Source organism: Eumetopias jubatus, unplaced genomic scaffold, assembly GCF_037043125.1.
Source record: "Eumetopias jubatus isolate StellerSeaLion01/CBP00866 unplaced genomic scaffold, mEumJub1_p1.0 scaffold_5, whole genome shotgun sequence".
NCBI classification, from domain to species: Eukaryota; Metazoa; Chordata; class Mammalia; order Carnivora; family Otariidae; genus Eumetopias; species Eumetopias jubatus.
This window is the reverse complement of record NW_028274811.1, coordinates 126,300,144-126,323,373: the sequence shown is the minus strand read 5'-3', so window position 1 is coordinate 126,323,373 and position 23,230 is coordinate 126,300,144. Positions and strand designations below refer to the sequence as shown.

At 38.8% G+C, this 23,230-nt stretch overlaps 1 protein-coding gene across 1 annotated transcript in view; it reads left to right on the top strand.

The window, feature by feature from the left end:
• SPEF2 (sperm flagellar and cilia associated 2) overlaps positions 1–23,230 on the top strand; it is a 143,608-nt gene that overhangs the window by 16,603 nt on the left and 103,775 nt on the right. The window contains 6 exon segments of the mRNA XM_088023707.1: positions 870–1,122; positions 4,390–4,560; positions 6,992–7,132; positions 8,602–8,666; positions 13,452–13,638; positions 17,676–17,864. Coding sequence (XP_087879833.1) covers positions 870–1,122; positions 4,390–4,560; positions 6,992–7,132; positions 8,602–8,666; positions 13,452–13,638; positions 17,676–17,864 — 1,006 coding nt within the window.

Below are 23,230 nucleotides of genomic sequence, written 5' to 3'. Positions count from 1 at the left end.
GTTAAAGTAAGGAGGAAATAGGCCAGTGGTTAAGATTGATATTTGCTTTTAGTTGGAACATGGAAAGGCACAAGAATTGAAAATGCATCCAACGTTTTCCTTCTGTCACTGGATTCATAGACTTATTAACAGCCCTAGATCATTTGAGACCTGTATTCCAACACTTACCTCAGTTTACCACTTCTTGTTTACTCATCTGTTTTTCCTGCTGTGAACCCCGCAAGGGCAGGGACTACATCCTATTCATCTTTGTAAGACTTTAATAAACTTATTTAAAATTTCATAGGTGACTCAAAAATAACTTAAAATTAGAAAGTCTTTACTGATTCTTAAAGTAGTAATATCAACTTTAAACTGAAGATTACAGAATTAGTGTGATTGCCTAGCTAATATTATTTAATTAAATATTTCTGATGGTGCCTGAGAGGATCGTTGTTAAAGTTGTCAGTGCAACATTTAGGGCTATTTTCAGACTCCAGTAATAATGTCATTTAAAGAAATGGAAATTTAAATTACAGTTTTGCCTTCTGAGTAAAATATTTTTCAAAACCATAGTTGTTTTTCCATTTAGAAGAAGGCACTTAGTTATCTGTTTTTGTATTGACCTCTTATAAAAATTCTTGCATGTATTTAAGCAGAAAAATGTATAAAATGAGTCTTAGTTTCACCATTCAAGAGAAATAAATGGGTGGAGTTCAGGACAGTAGAAAATCTCAATGTATTTACATGCCTGAGTGGTTTTAGAGAGGAATGGTATGTTGACAAGAACATAGAATAATTCATAATAGTAAATCATGATAATGCCTCTGATATTTGTTGTTTTTAATTCAGTGGCAGTGTCTAATTATGGAAACTATTTTAATGCCTAGAGTTTCAAATGCCAAACTTAATAATTTTTCTCGCCTGGAGCCAACACTTCACCTTCTGGGTGTGCAGTTTGATCAGAATGTGGCCCACAACATCATCATGGAAAAGCCTGGGGCAGCAACAAAACTTTTGTATCAGTTGTACATTGTTCTTCAGAAAAAGAAGAAAAGTGGACTGACGAGAGTGGAAATACAATCCATGCAACCCCCCGCAAACATCAGACAGCAAAGCATGAAAAGTGAGGCTTTCCGAGACGTAAGTACACAAAGAGACAGAAGCATATCACAGTGTAAGACCTGGGAAAGAAAAATGACAGTGACTTTGCCTTCTCAAAGAAGCCCCATTGGGTAGCAATGGCATCCCTTATGGATGTTCTTGGCCATACTTGGATTTTGTTTTGTATTAATACTTTCAATTCATTTACCCATTTTTGATGTCTCCCTCCATGCTATCCACATTACCAATAGTTTCTCAAATTCTGTTTGTTCCTAATCTGCAGTGTTTTTATGCCTTGCTCCTCTCTTTCCATTTCTGGCCCTGTCCTGCCTGCTGAGATCCCTGCATGAACTACTGCAGCAACCTCCTAACATGTCTCCCTGGCTTCCGGCTTCCCGCCAGAGCTCAATTGACTGCTAGATGAATCTTTCCTAAATTCCACTTGCACGGGGTTCTTCTGCTCAGAAACCTTCCAGTTTGCATATATCCTCTCTCCAACCTGGACTGACATTCAAGATCTTTCACTAAACGGGTTCAATCTGTCTTTCTGTGTTTCTTCATAGTCCTCAGGATAAAGTCTGTTTTTTCTTTCTTTCTTTTTTTTTTTTTAAGATTTTATTTATTTATTTGTCAGAGAGAGAGCACAAACAGAGGGAGACGTGGGACTCGATCCCAGGACCCCGGGATCATGACCTGAGCTGAAGGCAGACACTTAACCGACTGAGCCACCCAGGCGCCCGAGTCTTTGTTTTTTCTACACTGATCCTCAGCCTGTCCTTGAATCGCTCTTGTGTATTTCTGCTCTTCCCTCCCTTTCACCCAAGCTCACACTTCTCATCTCTCCTCTTCCCACAAACTTTTCTCCATCCACTGCTGTGCAACCTTCCCAGCACACATGGATTCTTCCTGTGGAACTCCTAGGGCACGGGTAGTTCTCGCTCTCTGGTGATAGCCTCCTGCTGTTCAGAGTGTGGCTGTCTTTCATGATTTATCTGTCCGTGGCCTCACAAGAGTTTTAGTCCCTCCAATTCAAGGAATATGCCTGGTACAATGCTTTGAACGTTGCAAATACTCATCAAGTGTGTTTTGACTGATTGATACAACTTTTTAGTTGACAATTCTCTCCGGTTCCTGTTGTTATTTCCTTACGGCAAATGAAGTGCATTAACTTTTCCAGGCCTCTAGGATAATGGGGAGTGCTGCACCGATCCAATGCATTAAATAGAAATGGAAATAATTAAATGTTTAAATTGAACTTCTGAAGACACAATGACATAATAGATGTGAGGGCCATCTCCACTTTCAGATTTGTCTATTCTTAGTGGATGTCCTTAAGAGCCTGGTGGCAGAAGGAGCTCAGCACCCACAGAGAGCTGGAAATCGGATTAGGCCTACAGCCAAAGAACTCGGTCTTGCCTTCTGCCTGCTTCATTTGCAAAGCTGAGTAACTTTGAGCCAATCCCTGGAACGCTCTCAGCCTCCATTTTCCCAGATGCTGAAACAAGCTTGATTATCTCTACCTGCCCCAGGGTTAGGCTTTTTTTTTTTAATGTATAGTTTTAAGGAAACAATATTAAGTGTAAAGTGTAAAACAGTCAACAGGAGCAAGTGCGGTAAAGAGCTGTGTAGTTGAGGCCCGCAAGAAACCGTTGTGTTTAATGTTGGCCACGGTGACCTTCCAGAGTCAGTCATTCATTTGTTGAACAAATGTTTATTGGGCTCCTATTGTATGTCAGGCATTTGCACAACAATCAACACAAGAAAAGTCCCCACCCCCTTAGAGCTTCAGGAGAGAAAACTATTTCAGTGGAGTAGTGTGGAATGTGGTGAGGTGAAGAGCAAATTGAGATGAGGCAGCCAGGAGCATAGACTGTTCATTCAAGGAATGTGGAGGTAAGAACAGTGGCTGCAGGAGAGAAGTTGGTGAGAAATGTGCAGTTATTTGTTTCCTTTGTGGACATAGAGACTGGGACAACTGGCCTGTTGAGGAAAAGAACCAGTGGCAGGAGATGAATGGTGTGAGAGCCAAGTGGAACAAGGTCCTCTGGAGAAGAAAGGAGGTGATGATCCAGGTGGAGGAGCTGATGGTCCAGGTGGAGGAGGAGGTATCTTAGGAAAGAACTAGGCATGCCTTTTTCTTTGATACCAGATGGAGGAAAATGCAGGTTTCTTACATAATAATAGTTATGACTCAAATTTATTGGTTGTACATAGTAAGGTGCAAAGCCCTGTTCCAGGCAGTGTATATATATTATCTCCTTTGATCTTCACAATAGCCTTATAAGATAGCTATCTTTTATTATTCCCATTTTACAGATGATGAAACTGAGGTGCAGAAGAGTTATGTAACTTGCTCAACTTAATGCAGCTAATAGGTGGTGAAGTTGCAACAAACCTAGGCAGAGAGACTCTGGAGCCACACACTTAACCGTAGGCTACATCATATCTCAGTGCGTACTTCCTGGGTTGGGAGAGGATAATAATTAAGCCAAAGATATAGAAATGTGTTGAAGTAGAGGAGTAGGTTGTTCAAGGACCTTACATCCTTTGTTGCCTCAGTGAAGATGGAGGCCAGGCCATTTTCAACGATGAGAAGAGCAGGAAGGTGAGTAAGGGCTCAAAGTCATCTGAAAGGTCCTTAAATGATCTTCAAAGTAAGTGCCTGTATCTGCTGAGGTGGTTTTAGAAGACAAGAACCAAAAATGGTTTGAGCAACAGTTCCATTTGAACAAAAATTTAGTAAGTCTTTCAGCTTTTAAGGAGGTTACTTTTGGATATAAAAGTTTTAGTTAAATCCATTAGCCATGTTGCTCTGTGCCCCATTTTATAATCATCTTTGAAGTTCATTCTCTTATACTGTTAGACTCTCATTTCCAGTGGCCTGGAAGTTTTAATGTTTCTTCACTTTTTACTAGGATGTAGCTTAAGTTATAGAAGGAATCGGGCTCTTATATTATCTCTTATATGTTGGATTGGTTTTATAAAATTATTTTTGTGAAAATGTACTTCTCTGAGAATTCAAATGCCATTCGTTAAAAATTAAACCCAGAAAAAAAAAAATTAAACTCAGGGCAAAAAAATATAAAAGCATATATGAAACGTTTATAAGAAAGGATTCAAATCATGTTTTTATTGTTTTCATGTAAATTAAAGATATGAGTGACTAGTATGGGGCTTGAATTTATTTTAACCATCAACAACAGTAATTCATAGAAATTTTGAAGACAAATTTTATGTGTGCTTTTAATGACAATATACATTTTATTTTCTAATAATGAAATATTTTGAACTGCTTTCTCCATTTAGAGACTTAGAAACGTGATACCACGTCAAACTGATTTCAATCTGATGCGGGTTACACACAGGTTTCAAGAAAAATATAAACACATGAAAGAAGATCTTGTCCGCATGCATTTTGAGAAACTTGAAAAATTTCAAAAACTCAAGGAAGAACAAAGCTGTTTTAATATTGAAAATGTTTTATAGTACGATTTTTCCAGAAACTCATTAGTGCATAGTGTATACTGTTTGCGACTTATGCCTATAGTACACATTGCATAATTAATTGCACATTAATATGTGCAATTTTGTGCACATAATAATAAGTGCACAATTAATGTGCACATTAATTGCACATTAATGTAGCACAAGTTGCACATTCCTTTGCTCAGGCTCCACCCTGCTCTCACCTTTCTCTCCCTCACTCTCCCTCCATTCCCACTCCTGCCGTCACCTCTCCTTGTGACCAAGAACAAGAACTGCCATTCTCTGGAGTGGTAGGACAACTTGATCTCTTTTTAAGTTGTCCAGTAGAAATTAATGCTTCAGAGGCATCAGCGATGGGGGATTGCTACTAACTACTCCAGTGAAGCCTTAGGACGGTTGTCCCCACTAAGGGATGTACAGGGGGCACTCCCCCCTCTGTGTTCCCTCTTTTGCAATCCCTTGGTTTTCCTGTCCTGCCTCATTTTTCTCATCCTGGCAATGTGGGGTGATAGCCTGCTTGCTTCCTTTTCCAAACCCCTTAAACATCTCTTGCCTACTTTCTGGCCCTTTTTGATTTGACTAACTCCCCACTGCTTCTCAAATTTCTCTGAAAATCTTTAATGATCTCCTATGCCTTTAAGTACATGAGAACATGATGGTATGTGGAATCATTAAAGATTTTCAAGAGAATGTCAGGTGACTACGTATATGGAATGTGTAAACTCAGGCAAAAGAATTATAGTTCTTCTCCTTGCACTATAAATCACTTTTTAAATTCATATATTTAGAATTATAAGAAATGAACATATCCTGAATGTAGTCAGCCCCCTGTGCAGAGGGAGGGAAAGATGAGAGACTAACTCTGGAATGATCTCATGACTTGCCAGAGAGTAGATAAAGCACCGGGCTTCCCCTTGCATTGCATGGTAAGGAGACAAGGCACTCTTAAAGTAATGTTTAAGTCAAGACCAAATGCTGATACTCTAATTTTGAAGGAACCAGCCTGTCTGACTTTGATGTCCTAAGTGTAATGCAGAAAGTGTTCGAAGAAAGTTGGGAAAAAGGAAATATGAAACCATTAAATCTGAAATAAATTATGTTAATGATAAGAAGCAGGGGCACCTGGGTGGCTTGGTTGGTTAAACATCCGACTCTTAATTTCAGCTCAGGTCATGATCTCAGGGTCGTGAGATCAAGCCCCATGGCGGGTTCCATGCTGGGTGTGCAACCTGCTTAAGATTCTCTCCCTCTCTCTCTGCTCCTCTCCCCCCCCCCAGCCCCCTGCTTGTGCTCTCTCTCTCTCACTTAAAAAAAATGGTAAGGAGCAAATAAGACGAAAGGGAGAGCCTATGTCTTCCTGGTTTTCTTAAGAAGAAAAGATCAACATATTGCAACTACAAAAAAATTCATATTTTAGAAAGTAAAATGAAGAAAAAAATTAATTTATTTATAATTTTTGACTTTTTAGTGGTTAATTAAAGTTTCTTTGGATTTAGGAAAAAATGATCTTATTAGTTCTAATATAATATTTTAGTAGTAAAATCATAATTAGCTTTACATGTTACTTCTTAAATCATCTATTCTTTAAAATATTTTGTCTGATTTTCACTATTTTTTCTTTCACTTCTTATGTTCTACTTAAAATAATTACTCGCAGGTAGAGAAGAGATGATCTAATAATGGTATCACATAATCCAGTATTTAATTCAATATTTGAAGCAGCCTCTGAGCTCATTGTTTAAGTGTGACTAAATTTTGGGGAAGTTTGTCATGTCTCCTGGGTTCCCCGGAGGTCCTCCTAGAAACCATCTCCTACATGGAATTTTCTCTTCAGACCATCTTTAGAGACAGCATTTTCTCTTTACATTATGGGGTAGGTCAGAAGGTAGAATTGGGAAATAATTATATTCTTCTTTGTATCTGAGGCGCCTTTATTATTCTTTCAGTGTCATCACCTAGAATGAAGATACACACATCTGATAGGCATAATTTGAGGATTCCAAAATTGTGGGGTTCTTTTTTAAAGATTTATTTATTTATTTGGCAGAGAGAGAGAGAGTGAGAGAGAGAGAGCACAAGTAGGGGGAGTGGCAGGCAGAGGGGGAGGGAGAAGCAGGCTCCCCGCTGAGCAGAGAGCCCCACTTGGGGCTCCATCCCAGGACCCTGGGATCATGACCTGAGCTGAAGGCAGACGCTTAACCGAGTGAGCCACCCAGGTGCCCCCCAAATTGTGTTTTAATATCATACTTTTCAAAATGAGTCATACTGATACCTGCTTCCTAACATTACACAGTTGTGACACCTAGTCCATTGGTAAATTGCTGAGTTCTGAAAAATGTATATATGTGTAACTGTGAGTGTGTAACATGGCCTGTTATTCTGATGAACGGAATAACTAAACTAACGTCTATGGGGTATTCAGCAACGCTTGAGCAGAAGACGACAAAATGAAATAATGGCCAAAATCCAAGCAGCTATCATACAGATTCCTAAACCTGCATCGAATCGTGCTTTGAGAGCACTTGAGGCCCAAAAAATGATGAAAAAGAAAAAAGAGGCAGAGGTAAGTGATAATCCTTTAATTTGGCGTTATGTTAATCTTAATGAAAGAATGATCTTTCTCTAACACATATAGAGAGAATGCCTCCAACTTCTTAGTTCCTTTTCAGATTACTGGTGGCATTGTTCCTTCTCATTCAAAACCCCTCCACTGTGTGCATATCTAATCCATATTATACTGTTATTTGTTCAGAAGGAGAGACTATAGCTGTAGGTCAGGGATAAGAAACTCCTATTAAATGACAGTACCAGTCTGGACTCCTGTGTTGAGAAGGATTCTGTGGTCACCACAAAAATATTCTAGAATGGTGCTGCCGTGATGGGTCGTAATCACCATGGGTACAGAGGTGTCAGTCAAGGTACACATACCATATATATGCCATTCCTACTATATGTTTTACTCAATTCCTTCTCACCATGCTGCACTATTTTTCTATGAGTACCAGAAATGTTAAGTGGTTTGCTTGCTATCAGTGTGTTTAAATTTAAGATACATACACTAGTGATATTTTATTAGACCATACCGGCTGTCAGTGATTCCAGCAGGATACCATCTGCTTATGTTTCATAGGGGTGCAGTACTACATTTTGATACTAATTCCTGCAGTCTACATTGCATATTGCTACAGTGATTATTAATGATATTCTCTCCTGGGACCTAAGGAAAATAATAATAGCTACCATTTATTGAGCATCTGCTATATGTCAGCCGTATTATTTCCCCCAATTTCTAAATAAGGAAACTGAGACCCAAAAAGCCGCCATGTTTCACTCTGGTCCACAGGATAGTAAAGTAGAGATTGACAGGTCTCTCTGATATCTAAATCCAATACATTTTATGTTAATCCACATTTCTTTATTTTTTAGTGTTTAAAAAATATCCTGCACTTGGATTCTAAATAATATTACCCATAGAGGTTTTTTCAGATCCAAATTTTAGAAAAGTATTTAATTCTTATATTTCTCTGAGGTGATTAAAGTTTATTAATAAGGATTTGCAGTAGACAAAGAATGAGGTAAACTAATCTTCAGAGAGCAAATTAATAGCATAAATAAGGTTGCGCAAGAAATATTTAAAACATGCAAGACAACAGTTTTTGAAGAAGTATTTATATCCCGAAAAAATGCTTATTCTTCTTTAAAAGAATTGCAAATAAAAATCCATGGCCTGAGGCTCTTTGAGTATCTTCATTCTCATTAAATGTCCTTTATTAAACACTGTCAGAGCTAGAATTGTGAATGGAATGATTCAGGTAAGGCAGCTTCACACTCTTTTAGGTATATTTAACCTAGTCTCAAAGTAATGAATCAGAATTATAAAAATATTCTAGAATGCAGCTTTTCATATCTTGCCTCCTAATTAGCCTGAATTAGTAGTGCATAACACCTTGGGAACTTGTAAAGTGAATATGGCAAATGAAGATTTTCAATGGCTTTCAGAGGTGGAAAACTGATAATGAATTTTCTTTAAAGGATGTGGCTAATGAGATTAAGAAGTTTGAAGCCTTAATAAAAAAGGATCTCCAGGCCACAGAAAGGTGAGACGTGAATTACTTCAACAATCACAGAACTGCATTCTATTCTGCCTGTAACTTTTACATACTCAGAAATAGTTTGTGGGGAGTTGCTGCTCCAACGATCTTTTTACTTTGTAGAAGCTTCATTAAGAGAGTATATGAAAGAAGGTAAAAGAGCTAAAATTCAGATTAATTGTTCATGAACAACTTTTGTAAAGATCAGGAGGGCAAGTGGCTATTATGAGATGGGAAGTTCCTTTATTTTTCTATACTGTGCTTACTGTCCTCAGTTCACACACTTTTTAAGCATTGATGAAAATTTCTTCAAGTTACCACTAATTTAAATTTTTCATAAAGCTTTTATTAGTTGCTCGTTGCTTTCTTTCGTGTTGTGTGCTCAGCATTTAGCATAGGGACCAGCAATAAAAGTTGTCGAATGAGTTTAACTGTCACTGAAATGGTCAGTTCGGTGAGTTTATTGCAAAAAATGCCTGGTTAATGGGCTTCATTTGCCTAAAGATAAAGATCCTCTCCCCTTTTCTTTCCTAGCAGGGGTCACTGACTCACAAGATAATTGAGTAAGGTCTGCATAGGTGGGAGAAACTTGAGTTCTTCCACATTTTTAAATGGGAACTTTCCAAATTCTATTCACTTACATTTTATGGAATATGAACTAAATCTCTGTTAAAGAAGAAAAATGGACACAAACTATATAAATCAGTTCCATATTAATATTTCTGAGGGAAAGAAGTAGTCAAATGAGGAGAAATAAGAAAAAGAAGAAGAGGTGGTGAGGAAATCAGGTGTGGAAGGAAAATAAAGCAAAATGAAGAATACATACATTACATTTTCTTCTACCCTCTGCAGAAACTTTTGATGCCCTACTCTGATTCCCACTGCCATTTATCGTGCTGCCCCAGACTAAAGAAAACACAATCCAAGCCTACCCACCCGGTAGCCACCACCCAAACCCCACCACACCCGCCCCGACTGGCCCATGAAACCACTGGATTTCTTCCAGCTCTTTCACTCACCTCAACCTGCCATGCACTCTGGAGTGATAAGCAGATGGTATCCACTAGAGCAACCATCTTAAAATATTGAAATACTCTTGTTACTTGTAAGTGAATGGTATTCCCTGTAGCCCTTTCCTGGGACCCCTCAATTTCCACACAATTTAGCAACCAGAATTAACACCAAACATAGCAGTGGCCTCTAATTCCTGTGCCGGCACCCATTTTGATTGATTAGTGTCCTTGCCATGTCAGTTAAATACTTTAAAGATCATCCTGTACAATACAGCTGCAAACATGCACTCTGCTTACTGTTACTGCCTTTGCCAACCCATCTTGAACCTAGGTCTCTCTATCAATTAGCTTCAGAAACCCCAAACAAGAGCAGGTTAAAGGTGACCTCTTTCTCATGTAATAAAAATGAGAATGTAAGCAGCTCAGGGCATGTGTTGGAGCTCCAAAGTCATCAAGGACCGAGGCTTTCCTTTAGCTCCACTGTCCTGTTGTGTGGTTTTTGTCCTCAAATTCACATTCACAATACAAGATGGCTCCTGGGGCTCTGGCCATTTGGCCCATGTTCTAGATATAAGGAAGGAAGATAGGCAAAAAGTAGTTATCTGAAATAGCTGAAATAGCTCTTTTAAGAACCTTCCCTGAAGTCCCAGGTAACATTTGTGCTCACGTTTTATTGGCCAGAATTCAGTCACATGGCCACACTTAGCAGAATGGGAGGCTGGGAAATGTAGTCTTTAGCTCGATACTTTGTTTTCCTCAATAAACCTGGGGCTCTGTTTTGAGGAAAAAGGGAAGGAAATGGTGGTGTCTATCACAGGTTCTTTCTCTGCAGAAGCCTCCACTTGGTCTTACCAGAGACTTAGCACTGGGGGGCCATGAAATATAGATATCCTCACTTTGATTCTCAGAACAGCAGGATAGGGCCCAGGGCAGCCAGACTCCCTGGACCAGTCACCAGTGACTGTGAAGCTTCATCTGGGACTCCAAATCCCTCTCAGTATGATGCGCAAAAGGCATTTTCTCTGGTGGCCCCAAATAAAGGATGCTGGGTAGCACAGGTCTGGAGCAAACTTCTAAGGAAAACAAAAGTTATGGTACAGTATGGCCTTTGTTAAGTCCCTTTATTAATCACTGCATTAGTGCATTCTGAATTTTTAGCTTAGAATCAAGCATCTTCTGGGCTCTTTCAAAACCTTCACACTATTTGATTCTAGAAAGCACTAAAATCTCATAAGTTGACCACAAGGAGCAATTTCTGCAGCTGCCGCTTTCACAGCCTGCTCTGGAAACAGTTCCTCAGGGATGTCACCTCCAAGTCCCATCTTCTTTCTTTTGTGGAGGAACGAAACATTGTCTCGGGGAGAGCAATGCAGGAGCTCCCATGGCTGCTTTCCCCCCATGTGTACACTGTATTTTCTAACACAAATAATAAATGCGATCTGCTACTTTTTTTTTTTTTAGCTGAGGTTGTTCCCTGCTCTAATGTGCCACTCGAATCCGTAGATTTACTTTAGACTCTTCCTAGCCATTGCTCTTTAAATATACACAAATTTGGCCAAGGTTCCAATTACTAGTAATTCACACACACCCAATGACTAACTCTGTGGAGGCCTGACAAGCAGGTATAGAGAAAACATAATTATTATCCTCAAGAAACCCACAGCTAGGAAAACGAATATTTATTCAAGTAAATATCATGTAGCTTTCTTGAGCCCTTAATTGGAATGAGACGGCAGATGGTTGGGTGGGGGACAGAATGATTGATAAAGGAGAAGCAACATGTTAAGTATATTAAGCCATGTACAATCCAAAGCAAATTCTTTTAAACAACACAGTTGGGGGACGCCTGGGTGGCTTAGTTGGTTAAGCACTTGCCTTCAGCTCAGGTCATGATCCAGGGTCCTGGGATTGAGTGCTGCATCGGGCTCCCTGCTGAGCAGGGAGCCTGCTTCTCCCTTTGCTGCTGCCTGCCTCTCCCCCTGCTTGTGCTCACTCTCTTTCTGACAAATAAATAAGATCTTTAAAAAATGTTTGAGTAAAAACATAATACAAATTTTAAAGGATGATCTAAGAAGTTATGCCACCTAATTTTCATAAGTACTTAATTGTACTAATAAATAGGGTTAAATTCTGTATTTGATCTTACTGAAGCTTTGGTAAGCTACACAATTTCTGCTCAAAGACTCTTTAGTGACAGAATACAGCTGAAGGTTGAGCCCTGGTTGATAAACAGAACTTCAGGGTGTGATTTTTTTTGGGGGGAATTACTCTGTATCATACTTCTTAGCATATCATTTGAAGTTGAGCAGACATCAGCTACATGTCAGGACTATGAGGCACCAGAACAGAGAGGAGTATAATAGGATACTTTTCTTATGAGCTCAGAGTTCATCTGGGAGTAGCAAATGTACAAAAAATGAACTATAATACAATATGGTCTATACTATAGACATGCAATTGTTACTTCATTAAACATGAATTAACTGTGCTTTATAAGAATACTTCACTCTGTATAGGAATTGATGACAATTTAGTTCCTACATACCGTATTAATGTGTTCCTGGCTTTTGAATAAGATAGTAAGTTGTATTTTAAACTGAATACATTAATAACTTACAACATGAAAAAATATTTATAATATTAAAACATTGACAGGTAATAAGACACATCTGGTACCATTCTACTATTGTATTCTGTTTATTTTGTAAGGAGGTATGCAGATGAGAATTGATTATTTGATCCTTATATACATAAAAATGTATCTTTTACTTCTAAAGATAACTTTTTTTAAAAAAAGATTTTATTTATTTGTTTGACAGAGAGGGACACAGCAAGAGAGGGAACACAAAAAGGGGGAGTGGGAGAGGGAAAGGCAGGCTTCCTGCTGAGCAGGGAGCCTGATGTGGGGCTCCATCCCAGGACCCTGGGATCATGACCTGAGCCGAGGGCAGATGCTTAACGACCGAGCCACCCAAGTGCCCCCTAAAGATAACTTTTGAATGAACGTATAAATTTTGTACTGAGCCACCATTGTCCCACTAAGTTGAGTGTATTTGCTTTCTGTTGGTAACACCACCAGGCTCTTCCTGATCCTTTAATTTTGGACATGAGGTAGGACAGGAACCGAACTAGGTCTTCTTGGGTTTCCAGGACTTGGACAAGAGGCTAGGTCAGTCTTGTGTTTGCCAGTGTGGCATGACGAGCAAGTCATTTTTCAGCTGCCACGCTTCCAGTACGAGCTGGGCCACTGGTCCACGCATTCAGAAAATTATTGGGAATTCATAGAGCAGCTTGCAATTGCATGGGGGAGAGGAGGGTTGTAATGGATAGAACCATCCATGGAAGTACTCTCAGTGTCCTGACATCCTAGGACTAGAGGTATGCCTTTCCTGACACTTTGGTTATCAATAATGTGTTTACTCTTGACTCAAAACACGGGAGGCAAGAGGCCTAGAGACAGCAGGCAGAAGAGGGAGAGAAACCCAGACCTCTGGGCTCAGTGAAGATCATGAGAAGTGAAAGAACAAGTAGGCAATAGGCTTAGAAAGAAGGCTAAGCTAATGACCTCCCAAAGTAGAGTCTAGAAATGAGACAAATGGAATCTAATGATAAGCTATGGCTGTCACAATGAAGTTCTAATATTTACTTTAATGCTTGTATTAATAAATTAACAGGGCATTCAAGGGAGCCTTTTCCTGAGGTCTTCCTCCATAGACACAAGTAGTGGCATGTGATTGCATTGTTTTTTTAAAATCTAAATAAAAACTATTATCCTTAGTGTCTCCAAGACTTCTTTAGATACAGCCAGCCAGACAACTACTGATTTGTTAAACACTTATTCGGATGATGACTATATTAAAAAAATCCAAAAGCGCCTTGAGGAAGATGCTTTTGCACGAGAGCAAAGGGAGAAAAGACGGCGGAGACTGTTAATGGACCAGTTAATAGCCCATGAAGCACAAGAGGTAAAATATTTAGATATTGCTTGAATAATATAGTGCTGGACAGTTTGCAAAATTTTGTCTTTTATACATACATATATGTATCTTCCTTATTTACTATCTGTTACTCTGAATCAAATATCAACAGAACACGTCTGCATCATCACAGCAAGTAGACTCAGAAAAAGAAATCTACATAAAACATTTACTAAATAATCTAAAATCTGGTGATGGTTATACAACATTGTGAATGTACTTAATACCATTGAATTGTACCCTTAAAAATGGTTGAGCTGGTAAATTTTACGTCATGTATATTTTCCCACAATTAAAAAAAAATACTGACCAAAAAGGAACCTAAAATCTATGTCAACCGTGTGTATCTATTGTTGCTTTTGGAGGTAAGAGGAAACTTCTCCCCGTTCTTTTGAGGTATAATTGACAGATAAAAAATTGTATATATATATTTAATGTGTACGATGTGATGTTTTGATATACATATACATTGTGAAATGATTGCCATAATGGAACTAATTGACACATCCATCACCTTGCATAGTTAAATTTTGTGTATCTACTTTTATAAATTCAACTTTTTTTAGATTGACATGTAAGAGGGATTATGCAGTATTTATATTTTTACATCTGACTCATGTTACTGAGCATAATGTCTTCCAGGTTCATCCATGTTGTCACAAATGGCAGAATTTCCTTCTTTTTTAAGGCTTAACTAATATGCCATTGTGTGTATACTCCACATTTTCTTTATCCATTTATCAATCAAGGGAAACTGAGGTTTTTCCCTTTCTTGGCCATTGTGAATAGTGCTGCATTGAATATGGGGATGCAGACCTCTCTCTGAGATACTGATTTCATTTCCTTTGGATATACACCCAGGAAGTGGGATTGCTGGGTCATGTGGTAGTTCTATTCAGAACTGTTTTGAGGAACCACCGTATTGTTTTCCATAGAGGCTGCACCAGTTTACATGTCCAGCAGTTTTTGACGGTTCCCTTTTCTCCACATCCTTGCTAGCACTTGTTATTTGTTGTGGGTTTGTTTTTTGTTTTTGTTTTTTTTAATGTGATAACCATTCTAACAGATGTAAAGTGATAGCTTATTATGGTTTTGATTTGCATTTCCCTGGTAGTTAGTGATGTTGAGCACCTTTTTCATATATCTATTGGCCATTTGTTTGCCTTCTTTTGAGAAGTGTCTATTCAGGTCCTTTGCCCATTTTTAAATTGGGTTATTTGGGTTTTTTGCTATTAAGTTGTTTGAATTCCTTACATACTTTGGATATTAACCAAATGTATATTTGCAAATATTTTCTCCAATTCTATAGGTTGCCCCTTCACTCTGTTAATGGTCTCCTTTACTGTGTAGAAGCTTTTTAGTTAGATGTAGTCTTACTTGTGTATGTTTGCTTTTGTTGCCTGTGCAGTGGGGGTCATATTAAAGAGAAAAAAATCATTGCTTGGACCAATGTCAAGATTTTTCCCCCTGTACTTTCTTCTAGTAGTTTTATAGTTTTGGGTCTTATGTGTAAGTCTTTAATACATTTTGAGTTGATTTTTGTATACAGTGTAAGATAAGGGTACATTTTCATTCTTCTGCATGTGGACATCTAATTTTTCCAGCACCACTTGTTGAAGAGATCGTCCTTTCCCCATTATGTAGCCTTGGCAGTCTTGTTGAAGATCAGCTGACTGTACAAGCATGGATTTATTTCTATTCCATTGGTCTATATGTCTGTTTTTATGCCATTACCGTACTGTTTTGAATACTGTGACTTTGTAGTATATTTTGAAATTAGGAATGCCTACAGTTCTGTTCCTCTTGCTCAAGATTGCTTTAGCTATTCGGAGTTTTTGTGGTTCCATATGAATTTTAGTATTTTTTTTTTATTTCTGTGAAAAATGCTATCGGAAATTTGATAGTGATTTTATTAAATCTGTAGATTACTTTAGATATTATGGACATTTTAGCATTATTAATTCTTTAATCCATGAACATGGGATATCTTTCCATCTATTTGTGTATTCTTCAATTCCTTCATCAATGTTTTATACTTTTAGTTCACAATCTTTTACCTCCTTAGTTGGATTTATTCCTAAATATTTTATTATTTTTGATGCTATTATGAATGGGATTGTTTTCTCAATTTCTTTTTCAGATTATTCATTGCATATAAGAACACATTTTTGTATATTGATTTTTGTATGTTGATTTTGTATCCTGCAACTTATGTATTGATTTTTGTATATTGATTTTTGTATATTGATTTTGTATCCTGCAACTTTACTGAAGTTGTTGTTCAGTTCGAACAGATTTTTTGTGTTGCTGTTGTTGGAGTCTTTAGAGTTTTCTGTATATAAATCATATCATATGCAAACAGAGACAATTTTACTTCATCCTTTCTAATCTGGATGCCTTTTATTCTTTTTCTTGTTAATGGTGCTGGCTAAGACTTCCAGTACTATGCTGAAAAGAAACAGTGAGAATAAGCATCCTAGTCTTATTCCAGATCTTATAGGAATGCTGGCAAGCTGATAGGTTTTAGCATCATACCATTGATTATGATGTTATCTATGGGCTTGTCATACATGGCCTTCATTATTTTGAGTTACATTCCTTTTCTACCTAATTTGTTAAGAGTTTTGATCTTGAAAGGACACTGAATTTTTTCAGATGCTTTTTCTGCATCTATTGACATTATCAAAAAGGTTAATGAAAACAACGTGGAGAAGTTGTTAGTCCTCTCAATTTGTTTATTGGTTTACTGTAGTGGTTCTCAGTGTGATTCCTGGACCGGCAGCATCAGAATCACCTGGAAATTTTCAGTAATATAAATAATTGGACCTCACCTCACACCTACTGAATCAAACTCAAATCACAGCTCTGGGGTGAGGCCTGTGCTTATATATGTTACTAAAAAATTCATATTTATTTTCCACTGAGAAATTTTATTTAATCTACATTTTTATATAATTCCCAGGTTCAGGTTTTGGAATTTACTATAGAGTGTTATTATTATTTGCATCCAGATTCTGGAAATATATAGGATATTTCTCCAGTATTCTCATAGTGGCAGAGATCATTTGAAACAATATCATTAATAATGCTAGATTTTCTTCCTAAATAGTTGGATTGTTGAGGGTTAAATGGACAACTCCAGTGTTTAAGCTTTTTTTTATGTCTTCCCCCTTGAGAACTTTAATTACCTCCTCCTTCCACATGATGTCTCTGTTTAGGCAGAATGAGAGCTTGAAGGGGCTTTGAAGATCATCTTCCACCTAAACCCCTCATTTCACCTGTCAAGCAGTAGGCCCTGAAAATCCAACTTACTTGTCCAAGGCCATACAGCCAATTAATGGTAAGACTGGGGCTGCAATGGCTTTTGATTCCCAATTTAATGCTTCTTTTCCACTGCTCACGTACTGACTCCCCTTCTACTCTCTTAAAATAGACAAGAGAGCCAGGAGAATGCATCTAGTTTCTCTTTCACATTACAACCAATCAGATTTTCTGAGACAAGGTCATGACCCCTTCGACTCTGCTCCAGTCTTCCCATTCCATCAGATTGCAGCTTTTTCTCACACAGGTAGTGAGATATCCAAACTGGCAACTAACTAGATCTGCCGTCTTCAGCCAAAGTCTGCATTTGTTTTTGTAATTACAACCAGTACTTATTTCAGGAATTTCAAATTTTTGAAAACATGCTTATAAATTGAGAATCTGATCCTTTGTTTACAAAACCTTGAAAATGTCACCTGATTTATTTTTCATTGGATTTTAAACAAAGTAATAATTCATTTAAAATAATCGTGACTTGCAAGATCATAGTGCTTCCAGATACCAAAATAGTTGTACAACCTTTGTTGGAAATCTTCATTTTTATAACTTGATTTTTGCCATGTTCAAATTTAAGTCAAATGACAGAAGTAGATGTCGAGGAATACTCTGCCTTGTGCACATTATTTATACATAGGCTTCTTAACCCAATGGGAAATTTGGACATGGCCTTGACAAATAACTGGTTCCTCCAATGGTGTTTTCAGGAGGCATATCGGGAGGAGCAGTTGATTAATCGGCTGATGCGACAGTCCCAGCAGGAGCGCAGGATCGCTGTGCAGCTCATGCATGTTCGGCACGAAAAGGAAGTTTTATGGCAGAACAGAATTTTCCGAGAAAAACAATATGAAGAAAGACGACTTAAAGATTTCCAGGATGCTCTTGATCGAGAAGCGGTAAACAATAGCTCCCTTAAAAATCGGTCTAAGGTTACTTTTGATCCTTTCTACCAAGTCAAGGTGAACAAAACCGCATTTAGTTGCCGGTCACTTAAAAAGAGTTAATTTTTATATGATCTCTCTCTTACCTTCCCATTTTTATTTTTGTGTAACTACACTGAGAGTGCATAGAGCTTCTACATATTACACTCTCCCCCTCTAGTCTTGATTCCACCAATATTTGATGTTCACCACCCATCTTTCTGTCTATGTCTCTGGTCATTTTGGTTGCCTGAAGCTCATTCTCCAGTAGATTCCTCAAGAAGGGCTCAGGGAACAATATTCCATGTCTGTTGTATCGGATATTGTGTATTGTCTACTGATAACAGTATAGGCCTTTTATATATGATTGTCAGTTTTGCTATATATAGAATCCCTAGTTCACATTTTCTTTCCTTGAATATCTTAAATACATTATTCCATTTTCTTTAGGTAAAAGTGCTATTGTCAAAAAGATTAATGATAATCTAATTTTCAATTCCTTGTGTGATTACTCCATTTTTCTAGATGTATACAGAACTTTAATTTCCTATAAAATCTGCTAAGTTTACTAGGATGGTATTGGTGTTGGTTATTTTAGGTGAACATTCTCAGGCAGTGAGAGCACTTTTAAGCTGCCTCCTTTTTGTAAGATAACATTAGTCTTTAATAAATGATTCCTTGCTTTCTGATAAAACAGGATTTTATCAGGCCCATAGTGTATTATTCCTTCCTCCAAACCCAAATAGGCCACTTACCCAGTGTACTCTTGTTGATCGTATTTGAGAATGGTACACAGACACCAAGATCCGGATGAGAGATTTGCTCTCGGCTACTGTGGTATCGTTGTGTCTAGGTCCTTTTATGGCTCTGAAAATCAAAGTATCTAATCTTTCGATTATTTAATACATTAATATTTTTCCTTATCGTTATGTATATATGGATTCTAATCATCAAAATAGATCTATTTTGTCAATGGATTATGTAGATTACTTCTTGCCTATTTCCTATTGGAGATAGTTCAAATTTATTCAATCTGTTTGTCCAGATTTTATTGAAGAAATACAAAACTCGTGTGAGTGACATTTTATATAGCCTGTCTTTAGTGCCATAAAATATTCACAAAACTAGGCTAAATAAGAGAGAAAACCACATAGAAAATAGGAGGGGAATGCTTTATTTATGTTTACACTGTGAGATTCCATGAAAATAAATACAGCTTTTGCCAAAAATATGCAGTTTTAGAAATATCATTTGAAAGTCAGGAAAATGGTGCTTTTGCCTTTTGTAGAATAGACATAGCTGAAATGTTAGGGGGTAGGGGTGAAGACCTATACCTCCATGACTCCATGAATTTGAGCTGTAGGATCACTGATCTCAAGTGTTCTCTTTAAGAGCTGAATTATCTGGATAATTATCTGGATAATTTCATCCCTCTTTTTTGACAAGAGTGAACTTGAATGGATTGAATGGCGTTTGCTTACATTAGAAATGATGTGTTTAGCTAACCTTTTAAGTGCCTGTTGAAAAATATGTTTGCTTCAAGCCCAGTTAATGAAGTACAGAATAGCAAAGCATTTATAGCAGGACTGGGCTCACTGTGATGAGAAGCATTACCTGCTTTTTTCTTTAACTAGGCCTGAACCGGCTTCAGAGGACTGGAATACTCAGGCCTGCTAGAGCCTCAGAGACCAGAACTGTGAGGTTCTGTAGCATCTGAAAAAATTATATCCCTTCCTCTCACAATGAGTGCCTTTCCTTAAAGCTGAGGTATCTGCTTCCCTGGCCCCCCTCTCTGTGAGGTGGCTTGATTTCACAGGTTTATCTCTGCAAACACTGAATTTATTACCTCCTACATCAGCAGTGGCTGGTGTGTGAGAAGGAGCTAAAGAAATAAATACTGAATTAAAGTTGCCAAAGTAACATTGTTACCTTTTCTTCCTAGTCTCATGCACTAAATAAACAAATTAGATTTTGTTCCCCACAGCAGATAATTCCGCTGCTTCACATTTGTGAAGAAGAGAGTATTTTAAATTGTTTTTATTACTTTTTGCTGTTTTTTTTTTAGTTTTTGTTATTAGCATTTGTGGTGGGAGAAGGAGGAGAATTCTAGAAGTACTTTTAAACCTATTACAAATTTAAAAAGTCTGGGTGGCTCAGTTGGTTAAGCAACTGCCTTCGGCTCAGGTCATGATCCTGGAGTCCCAAGATTGAGTCCCGCATCGGGCTCCCTGCTCGGCGGGGAGTCTGCTTCTCCCTCTGACCCTCTTCCCTCTTGTGCTCTCTATCTCTCATTCTCTCTCTCTCAAATAAATAAATAAAATCTTTAAAAAAAAAAAAAAAGTCTGTTAATGGGGCGCCTGGGTGGTTCAGTTGGTTAAGCATCTGACTCTCGATTTCGGCTCAGGTCATGATCTCAGGGTCCTGGGATAAAGCCCTGCATTGGGCTCCACACTCAGTGGGGAGTCTGCTTGGGATTCTGTCCCTCTTCCTCTGCCCCTCCCCCTGCTCTCACTGTCTCTCTCTCTCAAATAAATAAATATTAAAAAAATTAAAAAATAAAAAGTCTGTTAATGATACAGGCTATTAATAATATCTCATATTATTAGTATTAATTATTAATCTGCTATTACATGGTCCCTTTCTATTAAGTTCTGCTGTGGAAGCACTCTCCTGGTTTTCTTCCTACTTCGTTGGCTGCCCCTTCTTGGCTGGCCTTCCTTTGTAGGCTCATTCTCCTCTATTACCAAAACATTTAGTGTCAGGGTTCCTTAAAGCTTAATTCTAGGCCTCTTTCTTTGCTCCTCTATGTTGTTTCCTTAGACAATCTCTTAATGCACGGCCATGGTATGTAATTGCTGCAATAGACAGACGACTCATGCATATCTTGTCCTCTGCAGTAGAGACCCATATGTTCAACTGCTTTCCTGACATCTCTACTCCTATATCTCAGTGATACCTCAAATTGAACATGTTAAAGCCAAATTTATGACCCTTCTTACTAAACTAGTCTTTTTCAAATTTCCAGATTTCCATAAATGGTGACACTATTTATTCGGTTATGCAAGTGCAAACCTTCAGGATCCACTTGAACCCTACTTCACCCTTTTTTCTGTATCCAAAACATCACTAAGTCCTGTCAGTTTCATGTACTAAATATCTCTTCAATTTGTCCATTTTCCCCCATGTCTACACCACCACCCCAGTCTCTCCTCCTCCTCCTCCTCCTCCTCCTCCTCCTCCTCCTCCTCTTCCTCCTCCTACTACCACTACTACAGTGGTCTCCTTCGTCCATTTTGAGTGGCTGTGAATTAGCAACCCAGTTGGGGTATGCAAGAACATAACATTCTTTACATTCTTTAAATCAGCCTAAGCTTGCACGCCAGCAATCCACCTCTGCCCACAGAGATGCACAGGTGCACGGTACCCCAGGTCACAGGCCAAGTCATCAGGGAAACCCTGCAGTCATCAGACCCAGGCCCAGCCTGTTGCCTTTGAGACCTCAGTTACCCCAGCCCACACATTGCCTCCAGTGGCACATGTCTTCGCAGAGGCTGTTCCAACTTTTGCTGGTCCCTCACATGCTCCCTTCTGAGGCTCTGCTGCTCCCCAGGAAGTGCCAGGGAGTGGGTGCACATCTCTTCCTCTTTCTCTTTGCTCTCAAAATCTCCCCTCCTCTCCTCTCCCTTGGAGTGACCTAGATTAATTTGCCTTTGAATAGAGTCCTTTAAAGCGAGGAGGAATTTCCAACAGTTTCTCCTTTTCTGTCCTGAAGAAGCTCCCTGAAGCAGGAGTTAAAAAAGACCTGTTAGAAATGAAGGAAGGGGAAATTAGAGATAACTTATACAAATTACCTGCCCTATTATCATCTCCTCCAAATCATCCTCCATTGTGCAACCAGAGGAATCTTCTTGACTCTCAGATTGGACCATTGCCCTCATACTCAAAAACCCACTCATGGCTTCTCTTCGACCAGATCCCTGGTCATACCTTGCTCCCCTCTGTCTCCCAGACTCTGACCATACTGTTCTGCTCTCAGATCTTTGAACAAGTCATTTCTTCTGCTAATCCCCTTCTTCCCTCATGCCTTTCCCCAGTTAATCCTCATCTTTCAGAAATCTATGCACAGGCCACTTCTTACCTAGGTCAAGCCTCCTGTGAGGGGCCATACAGCATCGTCCTTCCTTGTGACATGTATCATACTGTGCAGGTATACATTCATTGTATGGCTTTTTCACTGCTTCTCCCACTGAATGTAAGCTCTCTGAGGAAAGGGATCATGTTTGCTTCTGCTCACTGCTGTTTCCCCAGGGCATAGGCCAATGTCTGGTACATTTCAAGAAAGGCCAGGGAGTGGGGGTAGGAATGGTGCAGAAAGGGAGAGAGAGAGAAGGGAGAGAGAAAAAGAGAGAGTGAGAGAACTTTGTGTTGTCTGTCATCAGTTTTTGTCTGTTTTGGTTTTGTATTTAGATTAAATCTGCTTATCTCATCCTTTAAGGTAATTGGGCATCTAGTCTATATTAAGTGTTTCTGATTTCAAATTTCTAATCTGCCTATTAGTAGTAGGAGTACTTAATGATAATAATATTTAACATTTTTTGAGCATTTATTGTGAGTCCAGCATTGAGCTATGTTTGTCACATGCACATATAATTCTCCCAACAGCCTTTGGAAGTTAACACTATCCTTGTCTACATTTTACACATTAGGGAAACAAGACTTAGAAAGCTCGCCTTCACACAGCCTGTGAGCAGTGTAGGCAGGAGCACAGCCAGCTCTAGCCGACTCCAGAGTCTGGGCTCATAACCACCGAGATTGACTACCTCCCACAGACTTCCTTTTTCCTTTTCCTTCTTTCTTTTTTTAAGGGCTTCAACCCAGTTTGCTGTAATGCGACAGGAAATTGTGGGTTTAGCACAGGGAGGCGGGGTGGGGTAAAGGTAGAAGCCTAGTAGCTGTAAAGAAGGAAGAAAGGCATGGAGGGTGGGAGGGAGGGAGACAGCACGGAGGTGAAAGCTGGGGCCTTCCTGCTGGGATCATCCCACGGGTCCCTGTCAGGCTTGGGTCCCTTCCTGCCCGAAACATTTCCACATGCTTCACAGGCACTCTGCAGTCAAGCAACTTCACACCCCATTTTACTGTCACTCCGCAAATTCTCATCTGGCCACTCCCGCTCTTTTAGACTCCTCTTCCTCTGACGTCTTCACAGGTGATGAAGCACGCCATAAAGCTTTGTCCTGAAATGGTATGCTTTCCCCAGGAAGACTGGGCCCACAGAACAATACAGCAATAGCAAATTCTGGTGTGATTCTGGAACTTGCCAAATGTACAGGACTTGACCTCAG